Genomic DNA, 19,059 nt, shown 5'->3' with positions numbered 1-19,059 from the left:
ACAAGTCTTAGTGAGTCTTGACAAAAATTTGATAACATCATTATCAATGGGGACCACCAAAAATGATGTCATATCCAAGTCTTAAGACTTGGGGCTAAACTTGCTCTTAGATGGAACAAGTCACAAAGACTCCATCTACTCTCTGTTATCAACTGTTATAGGTAAATAATATTGACTAAGCCGATAACGTATGTTCTATAAACATAGAAAAATCCTAGCCCTTTGAGGAGAGGATTCAAGATATTTACGAAAATTGTAACCCATATCTCATAAATGAAATTAATGTTTCCATAATTTTCTTCCCTCTTATTCGTATATTGCACATTTGAATTTTTATAGTTTACTACATCAATAAGACATCTAGCATAACGCCAAAGAACATGATTGAATTTAACGAATATGAAAACTAAAACAAAAAGGAAAAATTAGAAAAAATAATCCCAACTTTCATCAATTTTGGTAGAATAATCCCAACTTTCAATTATTTTGGAATAATTCGAACTTACCGGTTACTGGTTGAATGGGTTTCTTGTTTTTTTTTTAATAAAGTAACACGTGTCACGCGTTAATTGGTTAAAAAAATATAAAAAACAAACAAAATTAAAATTAAAAAATAATAAAAAAAAAAAAAAAAAAAAAAAAAAAAAACCAGCCAAACCCCAAATCCGACCCCCCACCCACAGCCTTATCTCTAACGGCTGCTGCTACTCCCCCTCCCCTGCGCCGGTTTCCCCCCTCCCCCAACGTCGGTGATGCAACCCACCTTCCTCCCCTCATTTTCCTCCACCACCACCACTCGAAACTCCTTTTCCAACCACCACTCGAAACTCCCTTTAAAACTCTCCCCAACTCCTGAAAACCCCTAAACACCCTTCCCCCACCATCGAAAACCCAAGCCGCTAGGGTTTTCGATGATGAGGAAATGGTTGTTGGGGGTTTTCGGGAGTGAGAAAGGGGTTTCGAGGGTGTTTCGAATGGAAAAGGAGGGGATTGGGGGTGGAGGTGGGTCGAAACACCAGCACATAGGGTTTGGGGGGAAAGCGGCGCATTGTTTGGGCAGGGGAAGGGAGGGGTTGGCGCATCTGGCGGTGGCAGGTGGTGGTGGTGGTGGGGGGGGGTTACAGTGGTTAGGTAGGGGATTAAGAGTTTTCGGGTTTTTTTTTTTAAAATTAATTTTTTTTTCATTGTTTTTTGGGACCAATTGCAGCTTGACACGTGCCACATAACCTATTACAACAAGTCATTGACTTTTGTTGACCGGTTTGGGATTGAAGAAAAAAAACCCCCCCCCCCCCCCAAACTTCGGATTATTTCAGAATAATCCAAAGTTGGAATTATTAAAATTGACAAAAGTTGAGATTATTTTTTCTAATTTTTCCAAAAAAATAAATAAATAAAAATAAATAAATAAACATTAACCCCGATTAACCTATAAGATATAACATAAGAAGATAATTAACCCCAAAATACATAAAGGTTATTATATTAAAATAATAGTCATTGAGATATAACAAAGTTCATAAGAGATTAATATATTTTATGATGAATTTTTATAATACAAAATATGAATAATAAAGGTCAATATATCAAAATTAGAGTTACTATATTTCATATAACGTTGGTTGACACATTATTGTGTACCTAAGGTCTATACAAGTTTTAATAAAAGTAACTATGTTAAAAATTAAGGTCGATTGGCACATGTGGACCTCAAGTCTGCAATAAAATTATTGTTTATTATTGTGAACAGGTGCACACAAGTTTTTTCCAACCTTAAGAGGAGTGAACCTAAAATTTTCACTCCCTCAATACCTTGTCAGATTCTTCACTTGGCTTCTAGCTCGCATGAAAATAGTAATTATAAAAGTCAACCAAGAAAGACTGTTGTTGGCAAATTTGCAGGGAAAAGACCACTGAAAGCGCACATACATTTCTACTGAGGTCTGCGACGACTACAAAGGAAAGCATCCATTTTATTCGACTGTAAGATGGATTTTGCAAGAAAAGACAGATCAAATGCACATACTTTTATGCTAACAATTCTTCTCATTATACAAAGACAAATTGAATCATGAGATCACCATTTGCCGAATCAAAATTTGCCTCCATTTCCACTGAATGAAAATCATCAGAAGACATATGACCCTGACTACTGACAGCCACAGGGGTTTTTAACAGCTTTACCCCTTGCTTCCATTGTCTATGATCTGTTGTATACAAGCAAATCAGTCAATATGTCCTATTGCTATAATAACATAAATGTAATGGTGTAAAAAAGGATGTAATATTTCACTAGGAAATTTATCTACTAATGCTTAATACCTGGGCCAGTTGATACAACAATATCGTTTTCTGCACTTAATACCCAATCAATCCAAAGAACAAAGCCATGGCATATACCATTCCTAGTAAACTTAACCTGTAGTATAGCAGAATGTTCATATGAAGTCAACTTTCATGCATAAGAGTGCTGTCATAATGCAAAATGCAAATTTCTTATGTTCTAAAAATGCTTCCAGTAAAAATAAAAAATAAAAAAAAAATAAAAAAAAGAGTTAAAAGGAATGGCATTGTTGGTTGAGAAGGAAGTAAACAACTCCATTTAGTCATCTGATCTGCTACTTTCTGATGAGAACCACCCCAAAGCTCAGGCTATGACGAATAGGAAACATATGTATCGTTCAGGCAAGCTAAATTGTACATCGCAATAGGAAGACCTACAAATATATGAGTAGTTTTTTCCCCCTAAAAAAAATAGATAGGGAAATGGCTACACTGAGGTTTAACAAAATTTTCAAACTATCCTTGCATTGTCTTAATCCTCACATTTCTTCTCTAATAAACAAGATAGTTTTTCACTTTTTCAAGCTCTGGCCATCTAGACTTTTAAAGCTTATATTAATAATTATTAAATTAAACATACATTAGTTTAATGGAAAATGTTATACAATAGCCCTTAGGGCTACATATAAGAAGCTAAAAATGGAAAAAAAAACAAATGAAAATGTAACATTAATTACACTGATTTGCACGTGACTATCAATGCATTTTGTATTAATGTTACACCTCAGCTGTGTCAACTACTCGGCTATACACACAAAGTCTCTGGCGGTCTGGCCTATTTTCGATGTTTGACTTGGGTGTTATCCATGCATCTTTCCTATGTGGAAACTTTACTGACTTCTTTAATTTGGTCACTCAGCCTCAGGATAAGGCTACTCAGTATGCTCACCTCTCACCTCACCTCACCTGACTCTCCAGGAAATCAGGACCAAAGGACACAGTCCAAGGTTTGTATTATCCGCAAGGTCGTTAGAGATATGGTGGCAGCTGCACATGACAGGGCTCCATAAGGCATTAGACTGGGTTTTAGTTTTGATCCTTTGTTTCTTCCTTTTGTTTGTTTAGTAGTTGTCAAAATAAAATCATGGGCATTTATATTTATGAAAGAAGATTCATAAGCTTGAACATGGTACCACGCAGACAGGTATATGCCACAACGGACATGATACATATGCAATTAATTCCCATGTGTTTGTGATGTAAACTTTGCCTTTTAATCTTTTATTAGTCAAGAATTAAAATGATTCTACAGGTTTAAGAGCAAAAGGCAGCAACATTTAGTTTATCACAGTAAGTATAAATTTTTGAGTGGAAATACTTTGACATTTTGTGCCAAAATTTTAGTTGTGAATCAAAAATATAATTTAAAAAATAGAGGAAATAATACTTGTATAATAAATATAACTCCACTTGTTCCTAGAATTTTTTTTTAAAAGTTCAACTCATATAGTGTAGATTCTACGTCAAAAAAGTATAGATTCTTGTTTCTAGGAGATGTCAATAAAAAAAAATAAAAATAAAATAAAAAAATAAAAGGAAAATTTGTTAAAAATAAGCAAACCTTTACTCGGTCTTCCCAAAATAAGCAAACCTATTGATTAACTCAAAATAAGTTGACTTTTAAGGGGTTTTTTCTTTAAATAGGTCAGAAGACCAACAACATTATTATTTCAATTAATTAAAAAAAAAAAACAAATCCCTACCCCCATGGTCCCATCGCAGATGTGCCCCCGCCACTCCTACCCCCATCCCCTGTGGTGGCCCTACTAGAGTGTCAACTACAACACCACCACACCACTGCACACCAACCACCGTCCAACTCCCCCGACGGCGCCCCCCCCCCCCCCCCCTAGAGATGTCAATGGGGCGAGACGGGGCGGATGTTGGCTTTCCCATCCCCATCCCCGCATAACATTCTCATCCCTATCCCCATCCCCGCGACGGGTCCAAAATTCACCCCATCCCCGCCCCGGCGGGTACAATCCCAAAACCATCCCTGCCCCACCCCCCACTTGGATATCCACCCTTTACCTAAGACCCGCCTAATCCCCACCTTCCAAATAAAACTATATTACATCATAATGATTAAAAAAAAATCATTGGTAAATTACACATTTTTTATTGTTTATAATTTAATTTTATTACAAAGTACTATACTTTTATTATATTATTTTAGTTAATTTATATTTAAAATAGTAAAAAAAAAAAGTATATATTCATATGTAATAATACATATGGATATGGGATGGGCGGGCGGGGCGAGGTGGGTATGAAGTGGGCATGGGGCGAGTAAATCCACCCCCGCCCCATCACCCAATCCCCACCGGCGCCCCTTTCCCCCAACGCACTTGCCTAAACCATTTGCCCACGCTTAATTGGGTTTCAAATTGTGGTTAAAATTGAGGCGTTTTGTTGCTATCGTTGTCTAATCAGTGTTGTTGTCGATAGTAGGAGTGTGATTTAATTGATTCCAACGGTTTAGAGGTGGCGATTAGAGGAATTGCTGTTGTTGGTTATGCAATTGACAGTGGAGGTTGGTGGCTCGGTGTTAGGCACGGTTGAAAGATGTGATTTGTGGGCTGATGGAGGACAAGGCGCCGCGGTGGGTGGTTTTGGTTGTTCTCGGTGTTGCTGCAGCGTAGGCTTGGCATTGGTGGCGATTTAAGGGCTATTGTTTGTTGTGGAGTGAGAAGGCAGTTGGTGGTTATGGATTTGAGGGTTGGTGGTAATTAGTGATGTTGTGATTTAGGGACCGGGAGGTTGAGAAGCAAAAGTAAGTTGATATTGGTGGGCCGCCGGTGACGGTGGTGGTAGGCTGTTGTTGGGGGAAGGAGAAGGAGAGATGGTGGTGGTGGCCTCCCAGGAGCCCTTGCGGTGGGGGTTGGGCTTTTTTTTTAAAAAAAAATTAATTCAATAAATAATATTGATTAAAATTTTAAAATGAACCAATCATGTTGTAACAAGTGGCATTATCAACCAACACAACATGTTAAACTTAAAGCTAACCGGTCATTAAGCATTTTCGGAAGGTAACCTATAAAGGTCGACTTATTTTGAGTTAATCAATAGGTTTGCTTATTTTAGGAAGACCAAACAAAGGTTTGCTTATTTTTGACAAATTTTCCAAAACAAAATGAATGTAATTAAAATATGAATAATATAAAAGAGAATTGGTTAATAGGTAGGTGAGTGTATAAAAAGGTGGATAAATAAGAAAGAGTGTAAAAATGGAGTATATAGTGAAGGGTAAGAGGAGTAAGATAAGTAGAAATGGGTAGAACTTGGGTAAATAGGAGTAAGATATATTATTGATTATTTTGGTAATGATTCTCCAAATTATTTTATTAATTATGTTAGTAATTTAGTCTCAAGCTAAATTTTACACGTGATTTTGTTTAATTTTTAGCAAAATAGCGATATTAGGCTTTTTATATACGGGGTATATAGTTACCTTTGTTAAAATCCCAACTTTCACGTATTCGCTTCAAATAATCCCAACTTTGGATTATTATTAAATAATCCCAACTTTGGAGTGTATTCGCTCAAAACAGGCCCTAACCGGTTACTAACTTGTTATAATAAATTAAGGTGACACGTGTCACCATATGATTGGTTGAAAAATTTTAAAAATTAAAAAAAAAAAAAAAAAAAATCTTACAAAAAGAAAAATAAAAAGAAAAACTTTTTTTTAAAAAAAATCTCAGCCTCCACCCACGAACAACCACCTTCCCCACCACCCCACAAACCACCTTCCCCACCACCAGCGCGATGGCCAAAACCCTCTTTCCCACTCATGCGCCGGCCATAGCTCCCTCCCCCGTCAGATCTCCTGCGCTGCCTTTTCCGGCGCCGCTTCCCCCAAAACTGCCAATCCCGAAGCCTAAAACCCCCTCGAAATCTCTAAACGACCTCCCCTCCGCACATAAACCCCAAACGACCTTCCCCCTAACCATCGGAACCCTAGCGCTAAGGTTTCGATGGTGGGGGGAAGGCTATTTGGGGGGTTTTTTGTGGCGAGGAGGCGTTTTAGGGGTTACGGGGGTTTAAGGGTAACGAGGGTTTAAGGGTAGGCGGGTTTGGTGGTTATTAGGGAAGTGGCGCCAGGAAGGCGGTGCCGACGCGAAAGAGCTGATCTGATGGTGGCCGGCGACCTGGCTGGGCTGGGTTGTGGCCGGGAAGGCGGTGCTCGACGCAGGTGGGTGTGTGGTTGTCGTGGGTTAGGGGCTTGGGATTAGGTTTTTTTATTTTAGTTTTTTTAGTTTTTCTTTTAAATTTTTTAAAATTTATTTTCAACCATTAACTCAATGACACGTGTCAATAATTTTTTTTTAAAAAAAAAATTTACCTATTTAACAGGTTACCGGTCACATGGGCCTATTTTGAGCGAATACACCCCAAAATTGGGATTATTTAATAATAATTCAAAGATGGGATTATTTAAAGTGAATACGTGAAAGTTGGGATTATTTTTAACAAATTTTCCTTATTCAAATTATTTATACTTAAACTTGATATCATTTCTAAATTATTCGAGTAAATAACTAAATATTGTAAAGAATTTATGAGTTATTTGTAAATATGTAAGATTTACAATATAAATAGTATATTTTTTTGATAAATGTAGTACGAAATCATGAAGATGTTATGTAGAGATCCTGGCTAAAATTACTACCTCCGTTACATATTAGTTGCAACTTTTGCCATTTAGGGGTGCTACACATTAGTTGCAACTTTCCATTTTTTTCCTTTTGTAGTAAGTTTTTTTCAATGAAAGTACAACAATACCCTTACTAAAGAGTTCATAAACACAATTAGCTACCTAAATCAGATTTCATTATATTCCTAATCTAACTTATTTAACATAATAATATCACCCAATTAATTCAACCATCATCAAAAATCATCATCTCCCACGAAAAATCAGACCCATCTTTGCCGTCGCCGTCTCTAGATCAACCACCTTCAACGTCGTCGTTTCCAAAACAACCACTACCTTCAACGTCGTTGATGCTCATCACCACCATCAAAGTCGCCTCCTTCCTCCTCTTGTGTTCCTTTTTCTCTCTTCTTTTTTTTTAGGAAAAAAAAATTCGTTTAGATCTGAAGGTTTAAGGGGTGGGTGGGCTAGTTTGGGGTGGCTCGAGGCGGTTTCTGGGCGAATTAGGGTGAGTGAGGGTGGTTTAGGGCTGGTTCAGGGTGAGTTTTGGGGCGATTTAGGTTGAATGTGGGTGGTTTTGGGGGTGATTGAGGGTGGTTGTTTTGTGGTGGTTTGCTCTAAGAGAGTACGGTTTCGAGATGGTTGAGGGTAGTTATTAGAGTTGGAGCTAAAATTGGAGTGGTTTCGGGGTGATTTCGGGGTTGTTCAGGTGGAGAGGGAGTGGTTTTACGGCGGTTCGGGTTGAGATTGGGTGGTTTCAGGGTGTGAGGTGGGTGGTTTCGGTGTGGTTGCTGGTCACGGTGGTGGGATGGCTGCTGTGGCCGACGGTGGTGGGATGGCTGCTGTGGCCGACGGTGATGGGGTGGGTGTTGTTGATTGTAGCGGGTAATTTATTAATTACTTTCACTTTCTCTCTCCTACCTTGCTTAATTACTTAGTCTTTAATTCATTAATCCACTATTATGAAATTTTGTCTTAGAATCCGTGTCAAGCTGAAAGTTGCAACTAATATGTAACGGAGGTAGTAAACAAAAATCATTACAGTTAAATAGGTAAATAATATATACGGAGTATATAAAGCTTTATTCTATACATAAGACAAGCGAATGAGAGAGTGACATTTGTCATTTTCAAATTGATTTGCTTGTCTTATATTATAGTATATAGATAGATGGATGGATGTCGATTGCGGAGTGCGCTCTTAATTATTGGACTACTTTGTGGGCTTGAGAAAAACAAAATGGATATCGAAAGGGGAGGATTATTAATTCGTGAATGAGGTTCCCAAATTCCAACGATTGAGAAAGTTCAAGTAACTCCAGTTCTCTCAAAATACACATTGATCATCAATCAAACTGATAACATTTGTTTTCTGTCACCACAATTCCATCCTTCTCCCTGTCTCACTCCTTCTCTATATGTTTGTTTGTGCACAAAGGCATATTGGAGTCTAAGAACATTGCATTGGTATGTGTCATGTCCAGATGCCCATGTCCAAATTACCTATGCAATTCCTAATTCTTAAAATATTTATTCTCAATTAGTAAAACATGTACACATGTCCAACACCCATGCACAAGAACAATTAACACAATTATAAGGTATACAAAATGTCTAAAATATCTTTTACCATTAATGTTACTCTCTACAAACGTGAATTTTACATCCAAGCAATTCAAATTATATAGTATTAGAAGTTAGAAACTCAACAATGGGTCATTATCTGAGCAGAAGATGCATAGAATGTGTACCTTCCCTTTACCAGAGCAAGAACTCAGAGGTTTTGAGAAGTCAAATTCCATCAGTGTCAACCTCTCACTCAGTTCCTGCAGATAACAAAAGTCAAAAAAATAAAAAGATCTTAATAAAAAATGAAAGGTTTGAAGGGGGAAGGGGGTTGAGGAAGTGGTATCTATACCTTAGATTCCCCACTTTGCCAGACAAAGAACGGCAGCATAGGACCCTCCTGAGGAGATGGCAAGTTGCCACATGCCCCCAGGATGGTATTGGCAACAGAATGATTAAATCCTTCAATATACGCAAGACTGCAACGACTTTTCCAAAGATCCTAACAAGCAGATCATAAGGTCACATTTCCACCCCAACACACCAGCAATCAGCATATATCAGGGCACTTACCGGGAGAGACATGGCACAAACTCGTAAAATTCCTTTGCAGGGAATGACAATAGCATCTTCGGACAATATTCCTTCAAGCCTTGTCCTTTCTTTCCTAAATTCATATCACAAATATAATCAATGCAGGAAAAAGTCAATATTTAAATAAGAATCATGAGATGAAGGTGACTAGCATGTATTTCATATATAAGAAAGGCTGAAAGTCTAGCATTGTACCGACCCTATACTAATAGAAGCTCACAATAGATAGGGATAGAAAGTATATGGAATTGTATACCAGCAACAAGATTTGAACTTCACTTAGATGCAGTTTCTATATAATTGTATAAAAGGATGTGCTGCAAATTTAAGAGACGGTGGAAGTATCAAAGTAAGAACAATTAAAATGGAATATCATATTAGGAAATAAAGCACTGATACATTGATAACATTCTCTTTTTGAAGGTGTTAAGAGTAACTGTATCATAAACAAATGCTCAGTCAAAGCTAAGCATAAAACAGAGGAGGAAAGTGGAACCTTCGGATATAGTTTCCCTCTTCACTCCCCTAGCTTGGGTACAAATCCTGTGATGCATACTAGTTCTCTTTCTTTCTCCATGTTTTGGTATATTCAAAGAAATTGCAGACTTGAACTACGAAAAGTACTTTGATCTTCCTTGAACATTATAAATTTTAGAACTAAAAAGAACGTAATTGAACAGCAACACCAGGGTGGTAGAAAATCATTATCCAGATCCTATCAAATAGCTACAAGCAGTTTATAAAAATCAGATAAGGTAGCAATATAGTCACCAAAATCGCAGATTTTTCCATGGAAGCCATGTCTCAGATCCATAGTAGAATGGCTCTCCAACCAATAGGTCAATCTACACCGAAAGGAAAATAAGCAGCATCAACTGACAGATTCAGTCAGCAAATCCAAATCTAAATGCTCAACTTCAGTCAGAAAGGAAGCAAGCATAAGCAAACAGAGGTACTTTAAATGTAAATTATGCCAAAATTAAAAAGGCTTGAGAGCTATGGCATGGATTCGAGAAAAACCATTGTTGTACGATGAAAAACTTTGCCATGGTTACCTTCTTCCCATCTGTTTCATGTATTGACATGCACTCTAATTGGTGGTCAAGAAGCTTCAGACAATCAGCAGAAAACTGATTTGTTTCAGCAGTAGCTTGCAGATACTGCAAACCTCTCTCTCGCAACCCAGGAAACAACAACATTATACGGGAAGTTTTGCAAAGATGAGCAATGGCTGTGGCTAAAAAAATACTATCATCCAGAACAAAACACAACGGGGAATCTTTTCTACGCAACTGCAAATGGGGGAAAATTTATATTAATTCAGGAAACAAGGAAGGAGTGGGGGGGGGGTGAGGAAGAACTCAATAAAATGAACATACGCCATTAACATACAACCAAAACAACATTTCAGTAACTCCAGCAGTGATAGTTGTTGTTTTGTACCAAAAAGTAACTCCAACAAAGACAAATCACATGAATACAACATGGTGTAGATACACTGACAGTTTTTCCCCTTAAACCACACAATGATCATACAAGTATACAAGTTATACAACCATAGTAAAGACCTAATCTATATACTTCACCAATTTTATCAAGTCAATACATAGTCTAAAGTCCATCCTACAAATGGATATGAATAGGCTATTCACACCATTGTGATACTTCATCATATGGTTTATACAGAAAGTTGGCATTAGCAATGAAGAGTTTTACAACAAATGATGTTTTTAAAGAACATTGAGGAGACGAATAATGCAATCAAGCCCTTACAGCATTTTGTAAAGCTAGTGACACATAATGCCTCCATTTATCATCAGAGTAAGTTGCAATTTTTTCAGGTGACAAAGTAAGCTGGAAATCATCTTTGTGAATAATGTGCTCTTTCTTAGTTCTTTGGCTTTCAACCCGAAGGCTATAGGAAATACTTATATCTGAGTGGACAGCAAGCAACTGAATATTTTCACCCTTGGATACAGATAAACCTTTTCCTGGGACAAACCAAACACATTGTTTCCAATGGTCACACCAATTCTCATTACCTGGCATATTGACAAATTTAGTCAGCGTGTAAGAAAAATATAAAAGGAGCTTTTACAAATAGCAACAGGAAGCAGGATTATAATCTTATTATTGATATAAAAACCACTAACGCACTGTTCCAATAAGGTCATATATTAGTGACAGTTGTGAAAATAGCATAAGTAAGACATTCAAAAATCTCAAACATGTGCATGAAAACCTTTCTCACCAATATACTAGCATAATCAATGATGATTAAAGTACCTGGAAATTCTGTCTGTAAAAGTTTGATCCACTTTGGTGCAGTAGAGTAAAAGACTGTTCCTTCTTTATCAAGCTGAAGTACCCACCTAAAGAAGTATAAGATCCTATTATGTGTGAGCAAAAATATAAGACAATTGATTCAGCTTCTGAGATGATTTACCAGGAGAGAACAGCATTCACACTTCCACTAGTAGCTGCCTCCACAAGTATCTCAGCCTCCCCATGACTGCTTGGCCGTTTCCAAAAGTCAAACTCAAAAATTTTGAAGGGTTCTGAAAGCTGGACGGATGTTATAACAAATACTTATTTCAGGTATCAGACTATGAGAGATTTTTCAGGCAGAATTGAAAAAACAGTTATACCAGCTTTAATTCTTCTTGCAATGGGTCACAATGCATGGGGTACTGCTGTGGTTTGATACTCAAAATGGAACTGCGTTCAGTTGGAACAAGACGAATGCCATCCGATGCACAAATCTCATTGCTATAGAGATCATGCAGCCTCCATAGAAAACTGCTTTCAACTAGCTGAGGACAAAGGTGCACTTTGTTAGACAACAATATAAATAAGCTATGACCTAAAATGGTTTGAAAGGTTATAAAGAGTTGCCATATATATATATTTTACGGGAGGGGTCCTCTGAAAAACAAGTTTTATAGTGAAAACTAAAAACACGGTATAAAATTCAATAATAAGGGCTACTGTTATTATAAAAAGGGGTAGCTATATATAATATGAGGGGTATTGCAAGAAACCAGGGGCGGAAGGAGGGGGGAACAGCTGTCCCCCCATTTCTATAAAAAAAATCAGTTTTTTATTTTAATTTTATTTTAAAAAACAGTAAAAAAAAATAAAGGGGATACATAAGTAGGGAGGAGGAAGAGATATGGATGTGAAAATTATAGAGAAGAACATGAGAGTTGGCGGATGCATTAGGAGGAAGAAGAGAAGATATGAAAGCCACAAGAAAATGGAAACCACAAACTAGTGGAATTTTTTGAAGAGAGAGAAAAAAATAGAAAGTATAGTGTTTTTTTTCACCTTGATCTATTAGATTTTTGTTTTATTTGTTTTATTTTTTTTAGGTTAAAATTATTAAATTATTACTTGGTATAATTCCTAAAAAAAAAAAATATGACTACTAACCTTTTTTTTTAAAAAAAAAAAACTAAGTGACTACTAACTAATGTCTAATATGTATGTGTTTAGTTCTACAGTGTCATATATGGACTAATTCCTCTGAGTTTAAGGATGTCTATAGTAATTTCACTTTTAATTTGTTTGCTTAATGATAATTAAAAGATATTATACTTCGTAATATTTAGTAACAGTCAATTTATAACTCTAACAAGTTTCTCACCACCGAATTTATTGAGTTGTGTTGAAATATTGAATTAAGATATGTTATAGTTAAGGTTGTTAAATAATCGTTAATATTTAGTTAAGTCGTCATAATTGAAATTTCCATATTTACACATTATTCGAAACTCTGTAGTTTTAAACATGCGATTTGGTAATTGATACATATTTTTCAATTTAATTATGAAATGTAAAATAGTTCATCTAATTCGAACAAGTCTAACTAATGGAAAATTGACCCGTTCTCCTCCTAACAATTCATGTTTAAAAGAATGAAACCCCAAAAAAAATATGTAATTATATTTCATCTTTCTTCGATTGTATGACTACGCATATTGAATTTTTAAGTTATGTTTCAAGTAATAAACATGTGTTCAAGTTTTTTTTTTATGGGACGTTTGCAGTCAGTCCGTCCCCCCCCCCCCCCCCCCCCCCCGGTTGAAAATCCTAGCTCTGCAGGAAACCATGAAAATGTTCCAAGTATATGATGTATCTTAAGACCAATAAGTATTACACATTAAGAGCTGATATTATGCAACCAACATCTCTCCTCTTTAAGGAGATCACAAAACCCATGAAAACAAAGTTTAGGGGTTGAATTTCTTACACCTAAATCTGATAATAACAATAAAATAATGTTGTTTACTTGAAGTTGATTTTGATTCAATCATGACAAAAGAGATTTTGTTATTTTGCTTGTTTCAAGACTACATGGCCATTTTTTTAGATGCAACACTTCTACCCACTCATACTTTTTCATTATTCCTCTAATGATCCCCACTTCCACCCACTCATACTTATTTATTATTTATATTCTCTCACAAGCTTAGTTTTGAATAAACTATTCACCCAATACCTCTTTTTAATTATCTTTAATTCCCCAACAAACCCCACATAACAATGTTTAACAAATTCAACTCAACCACTTATAACTATGCATGGGTCAAAGTGTTGCATTAAAAAAAAATTAAAAAATAAAATTAAAAAAAATAAAAAATTACACAGGGAGCACATACAAGGGAATAACATGGTGATGAAGAAAAAAGGGCAAAGGTAAGTGGGTATGTGGTTTATGTGCAGCCTGAATAGGTTACATATAATATGGGCATCCATACATTGTATACAACAACAACAACAACAAAGCCTTTATCCCCCAAAATGATTTGCGGTTAACAGTAAATTGGTAGCTAATTTGGATAAAGGGAACCGTAAATTGGTAAGATAAAACCACACCATTTGTTTTTTTTAGGATCAGGCATAAGGATGGGCCTTGGTGTGGCCTTTTACCTCACTCATCATAGCATATGGAACCTTGAGGATTGGGGGGGAATCCCATCCCCAAAGAGTGCCTAATGAGGCTTGATCCCTGACTTCAAAGTCATGGGATGCAAGCCTTTACCCCACATATCAAAGCGTAAATAAGTTATGAAGAGAGCATTAAGCTGTGAAGCACAAAATTAACCTTTGCTCCTAACAAGTCAGTTGCTAACGCTAATAATGGTCTGGGATGGGCATTATCATGGAAAGGAAATTATAGCTTCAGTACTATAAAGTGTTTTCAAAAGTTGCTAACAATTGTTAAGAAAAACGTAGCCCGTATAATAATTTTCAAATAAAGTGTTTACCTTTAAGTTGCTAAAAAGCTCTCTTAGAGTGTTGATCGGGGCATAAATTTTAATAATTGAGCTAAATCCTTATCTAGCTTGACGCACTTCAATTCAGTTCAGAGGATATATCTCAAATCGCCAACAAGAAAATTCTGGCAATACTGATCCATTGTCAGTAATGCCCTACTCCATCTTACATAAATTTCCAAGTTTGTAGGGTCGTCACCAGCTAATAGCCCTTTGTACCTCCACGGTGTTTAAGTAGTAATCATTTGGCAAGTTGATTATTGGTTGACTTGGTATCTCAAACCATGTGACTTTTTTTTTTTTTTTTCTCTCGAGAAAATTTCAAACTTAAATTTTCAAAGTCCGCAAAGTCACAAACAATAAGGTAACAAGCTTCTAGTATAAACTACTCTGTACCATATTAGACACAAAAAAATAGGGGGAATGTCAAAGGGAATCAGATTAAACAGGCTTGCACAAGCAAGAAGAAGGTTTTTTATATATCTTACCTGGCCATAAGTAACTGCTCGGTATGGGACAGTATCAGGATTCTCCACCAGTAGCTCATCATGCGCATTTTGCAAAGTAGGTATTAATCCTTCTCCCAATAATTCTGAATCTAGGATCTCACTAACCTACAATTCGGTATTCCACAAACAGTTAGAGACATTAAATTTCATTTGTTATGCAGTCTAGTTGCATGGATTTTATTTCAAGAAAGCAGAGGAAGAATGACTGCAAGCACAAGATCTTTCAAGAAATTTGAGGTTGTGTGTTTTAGGTTGAAAGGATAGGTTACTGAAGTTCAGGTGAGTTGTGACATGTGATTTATGAGGAAGTGACAATGAATAAGTAGAAAATATGTTATTTGACTGTATTGAGTAAGGAAGTGTGGCAAAGATCCTTAGACAGTTAAAAGGGTTCGATACAAAATGGAATGGAACCACATGGTTTTCCAGAAATAACCTAGCCTGCAGAAGGCTGTAAAAACAGAGCGCCTATGGAAGAAGTCTGAAACATGGTGCTATACATGGCATACAGCCAGAGTGCAGTGTAAGAAAAAGGTAGGAAAAGTATAAGAGCCTAAGTTCTATTAGATGCCTAAGCTAGCTTGACTATAGAGGTCTCAAAACCATCTCAAAAATATTGTTACAAAATAATAATGCGTCGAGACACTAAGGCCCATGCCAAGAAAACAATGCTTTCATCTCATAGCTTAAAGCTTATACCATTATCTTCCAGGTAGATAATCACAGACAACAGAAAATACAAGTATAGAATTAGAAACAGATTAGGTTTAATGTACCCACAAGTATATCAGCTCGGGTACTGATATCAAGTCCAACTTTGAGTTCATCAGAGCGCTTGTTGATGACATGTATATTCCTGGCCATACCATTGGAATGCACAACTTTCCTCATCAACTTTGCCATTGGAAGGTAAGACTCACATGCAACCACCCTTCCTTTGTCATCACTAGCCACAGTGGAGTCAGCTGAACCCATTGCGCGTGCAGCCATCATCGATAGCAGTCCAGTACCAGCACTGGACATACCACCACATTCAAAACAACAAAAATATAGAGACAGAAAGTTTCAACTCCCTTTCTCAATACAGTACAGAAACAATTTACAAGTAAAACATCAATATGAAAACATCGCACTGTAAAAGCATAAATACATAAACAAAAATGCAAAACACATGAAAACCAGAACATGTGAATACAAAACAGGAGTATCAGGTAGCAAGCAAAGCAATTGGTTGTGAGTGACAGTTAAGAATGATTACCCAATATCGAGGACAAAACAAGGTCGAGTGACAGTGTTGTCAATGGCGTGACGATAAGCTTTGTTTCTCGTGGTGTCGTTAAGCATATCGAGATACGAGGTTGTAGCCAAATCCACTGAGGAGTAATCATCTTCATCGTCTCCTTCCACAACCACCCACTCCGATTTGCCGGTGAGAGCGTCCAATTTCAGCTGGAACATTCGCTGAGTTGACCCGGACCTCATGCCTCGAGTCGCTCCAATTTGGGTTTTGGGACAAAATTGCTCTACACCACCTAGGGGCTACGGTTAGGGTTTTTAAAAAAATAAAAATAAAAAATACTTGTATTTACTCCGTATAACCTGTCAAATCTGAGACTTTGAGTGTTACGTTGTAACTGTTAAAGCCATGGCGGATTGGCGGGACTGCGGGAGCGTCTGTGTCACGGGGCGAGTGCAAATTTTTATTTTTTTTACACATGCAAGCCTTTTTCATATGTGCAAAAATTTCAAGAAAAATAATTTCAATTCATAGTATACTACAGTGTCAACAAAGGTAATTTTACTTTAGTAACATTTAAGTTCATTACAAAACATAAAATTAATTTATATTCAGTAAAAATCAATACTTTCAAAGAAAAAATATAATAAATAATCAGTATAAATAATTTCCCCAAATATGATTTCAAATTAATTAATATAAATAAGGTGAAATGAACAAGGTCTTACTAGTTTATAGGCATAAACGATGTCGTGAGTTATTACATGCATTATAACAATTGTGCATGTCATTCGTGATTCACTTAAAGTTTTCATAGGAAATACATATATGACCATGATAAAAGACAAGTACTTGGATTACAACGGTTATGCATGATATAATTCAACATGAGTAGTTAATTTTCAATTATTTAACTTGGATTTACAACAATTATGCATAACGTTCATGATTTAATTATAACTAGTGTGTGGCCCGTGCGATGCCTCGAGTTGCTAGTTTGTACTTGTTTAGTTTACTAATCTAGTTTGATTGTTTAGATAGTAAGATTTGTTAGTTTCGAGTTTAAGTCCTGCTCTAAACATTTTTTAGTTGTTAAACTCAATCATTACATAATGGAAACAAATAGTGCAATAAACCATAGATTAACTTATCTAAGTTAACTATAATTTTGTTGGATAAAAAACACAATTAATAAATGGCTAAGGTGGTAAGACTTGTAACTTAAGACTTGTTGGTCTTGAGTTCAAGTCTTGTTATAAGCATTTTTTAGATGCAAAACCTTATACATGTTGTGAGGATGACATGCCATGTTTATAGTGACATGTGGCACATATTGCTGACATGTTGAACTTAAAAAAAGTGACACACGGAATATATTCTGTTTTAGAAACACTTTTTAATATATAAGTATAAATAAATATATATTTTATTGATTTTAATATTTAATTAATTGTTTAACTTGGATTTACAACAATCATGCATAAATTCATGATTTAATTATAATTTTATTGATTTTTGTTTATTATTAATGTTTTGAAATGGCTTTGAAATATAATGGCTACCCAGTTGTCATATTTTGTTTGCAATAAAAGATATGTACTTTCTTCTTTATTTTTCAATTGCAATGTTGATTGTTGGAGTTTTACGTTTGCAAAAATATCAATAATTATGCTTTGTTTTTAGGAAATTGTTCATGTACCCTGAGATTTTAGCATCAATGTACCCTTGAAAAGTTTTGAATGTACAAGGTATCCTTGACAAATGATAATTGTGTACAAAACACCTTTAATGACTACCACCATTAAGTCTATATTAATTTTTCAAAATAGATCAGACACCCTCCAAGTTTCCCCCTCCCCCAACCGAGTCACCGCCTGGAACCCCCCACCCCAGGAAACCCCCTTCCCTTTCCCTTCGCTACGATCACACACCTTCCTAAACCCTAACCTGAAAACCCCCCCTCCTTTCCACCACCACGAAAAACTCGATTTGGCTGCAGGGGTGGGGTTTCGCAGGGAGTTCAATTTTTTCCGACGGAAGCAAGTGGGCTAAGGGGTGTCCATTTGGTTTTCGGTTTGGATTTGGGCCAAATCCAATCCAATCCGAAAAAAATTCGGTTTTTAATTTTCAAATCCAATCCATTCCGAATTCCTCACCAAATCCAATCCGAATTAATATTCGGTATTTGATTTTTGGATCCGATCCAAAAATCCGAATTAAAATACGTTACAAATTTTTATCATCTAATGCGATTATAAAAATAAAAATACAATTATGAAAATTCAATTCTTGAAAGATAATTGTACATGATTAATACAAATGTTGGAAACATAGTTTAAGTAGTCAATATTAATGTAAGGCCCTGTTCTCTTCACCTTAAAAAAATAATATTAAGTAAAAATAATTTCAATTCAGTAAAAATAAGTTCAGTTTAGTAAAATTAATTTTAGTTCAGGAAAAATAATTTCAGTTCAGGAAAAATAATTTCAGTTCAGTAAAATTCAGTTTTCTTAAAGAAGAATTATAATAGAAAATCAGTAAAAATAATTTCAGTTCAGCAAAAATAATTTCAGTTCAGTAAAATTAATTTAAGTTCAGTAAAAATAATTTAAGTTCTGCAAAAATAATTTCAGTTCAGTAAAAATAATTTCAGTTCAGCAAAATTAAGGTGAAGAGAACGGGGCCTAAATATAAGCATACTTGAACATGATAAATATTAACAAATCTTATTTGTAAAATGATAGTTTCATATTTCGGTTATTTGGATCCAAACAAGGTTAATCCGATCTGATCCGAAAATCCGAATTATAAAACAAGTTCAATCCGATCCGATCTAATTTAAAGTTCGAATTCGATCCGAATTAATAATTCGAT

General features: G+C 35.8%; 1 protein-coding gene across 3 annotated transcripts; it reads right to left on the bottom strand.

The window, feature by feature from the left end:
• Window positions 1-1,908: 1,908 nt before the first annotated feature.
• Window positions 1,909-16,511, bottom strand: LOC145569520 (protein arginine N-methyltransferase 1.6-like). 3 transcript variants are annotated; one of them, XM_081628859.1, is made up of 14 exons: window positions 16,207-16,511; window positions 15,729-15,963; window positions 14,928-15,053; window positions 11,809-11,973; window positions 11,607-11,725; window positions 11,447-11,532; window positions 10,934-11,202; window positions 10,216-10,452; window positions 9,932-10,005; window positions 9,140-9,233; window positions 8,919-9,068; window positions 8,752-8,826; window positions 2,323-2,419; window positions 1,909-2,207 (listed from the first exon to the last, which is right to left on the bottom strand). In XM_081628859.1, the coding sequence occupies exons 1-14, from the start codon at window positions 16,428-16,430 to the stop codon at window positions 2,050-2,052; spliced, it is 2,109 nt and encodes a 702-aa protein (XP_081484985.1). In that variant the 5' UTR covers window positions 16,431-16,511; the 3' UTR covers window positions 1,909-2,049. The 3 variants fall into 3 exon arrangements, with proteins under 3 accessions (XP_081484985.1, XP_081484986.1, XP_081484987.1); XM_081628860.1 differs by lacking the exon at window positions 8,919-9,068; XM_081628861.1 differs by lacking the exon at window positions 16,207-16,511 and having other exon boundaries at window positions 15,725-15,955.
• Between the last annotated feature and the right edge of the window lie 2,548 nt (window positions 16,512-19,059).

Source organism: Chenopodium album, chromosome 11, assembly GCF_948465745.1.
Source record: "Chenopodium album chromosome 11, dcCheAlbu1.1, whole genome shotgun sequence".
NCBI classification, from domain to species: domain Eukaryota; kingdom Viridiplantae; phylum Streptophyta; class Magnoliopsida; order Caryophyllales; family Amaranthaceae; genus Chenopodium; species Chenopodium album.
This window is presented reverse-complemented; position numbering and strand designations above follow the sequence as displayed.

Coding starts and splice junctions, on each gene's coding strand:
- LOC145569520 (XM_081628859.1), bottom strand. CDS start 16,430: ATGAGGTCCGGGTCAACTCAGCGAATGTTCCAGCTGAAATTGGACGCT. Junction 11,974..14,927: donor GAGCAGTTACTTATGGCCAG/GTAAGATATATA, acceptor CTTTGTCCTCAG/CTAGTTGAAAGCAGTTTTCT. Junction 11,726..11,808: donor TGCAAGAAGAATTAAAGCTG/GTATAACTGTTT, acceptor ACATCCGTCCAG/CTTTCAGAACCCTTCAAAAT.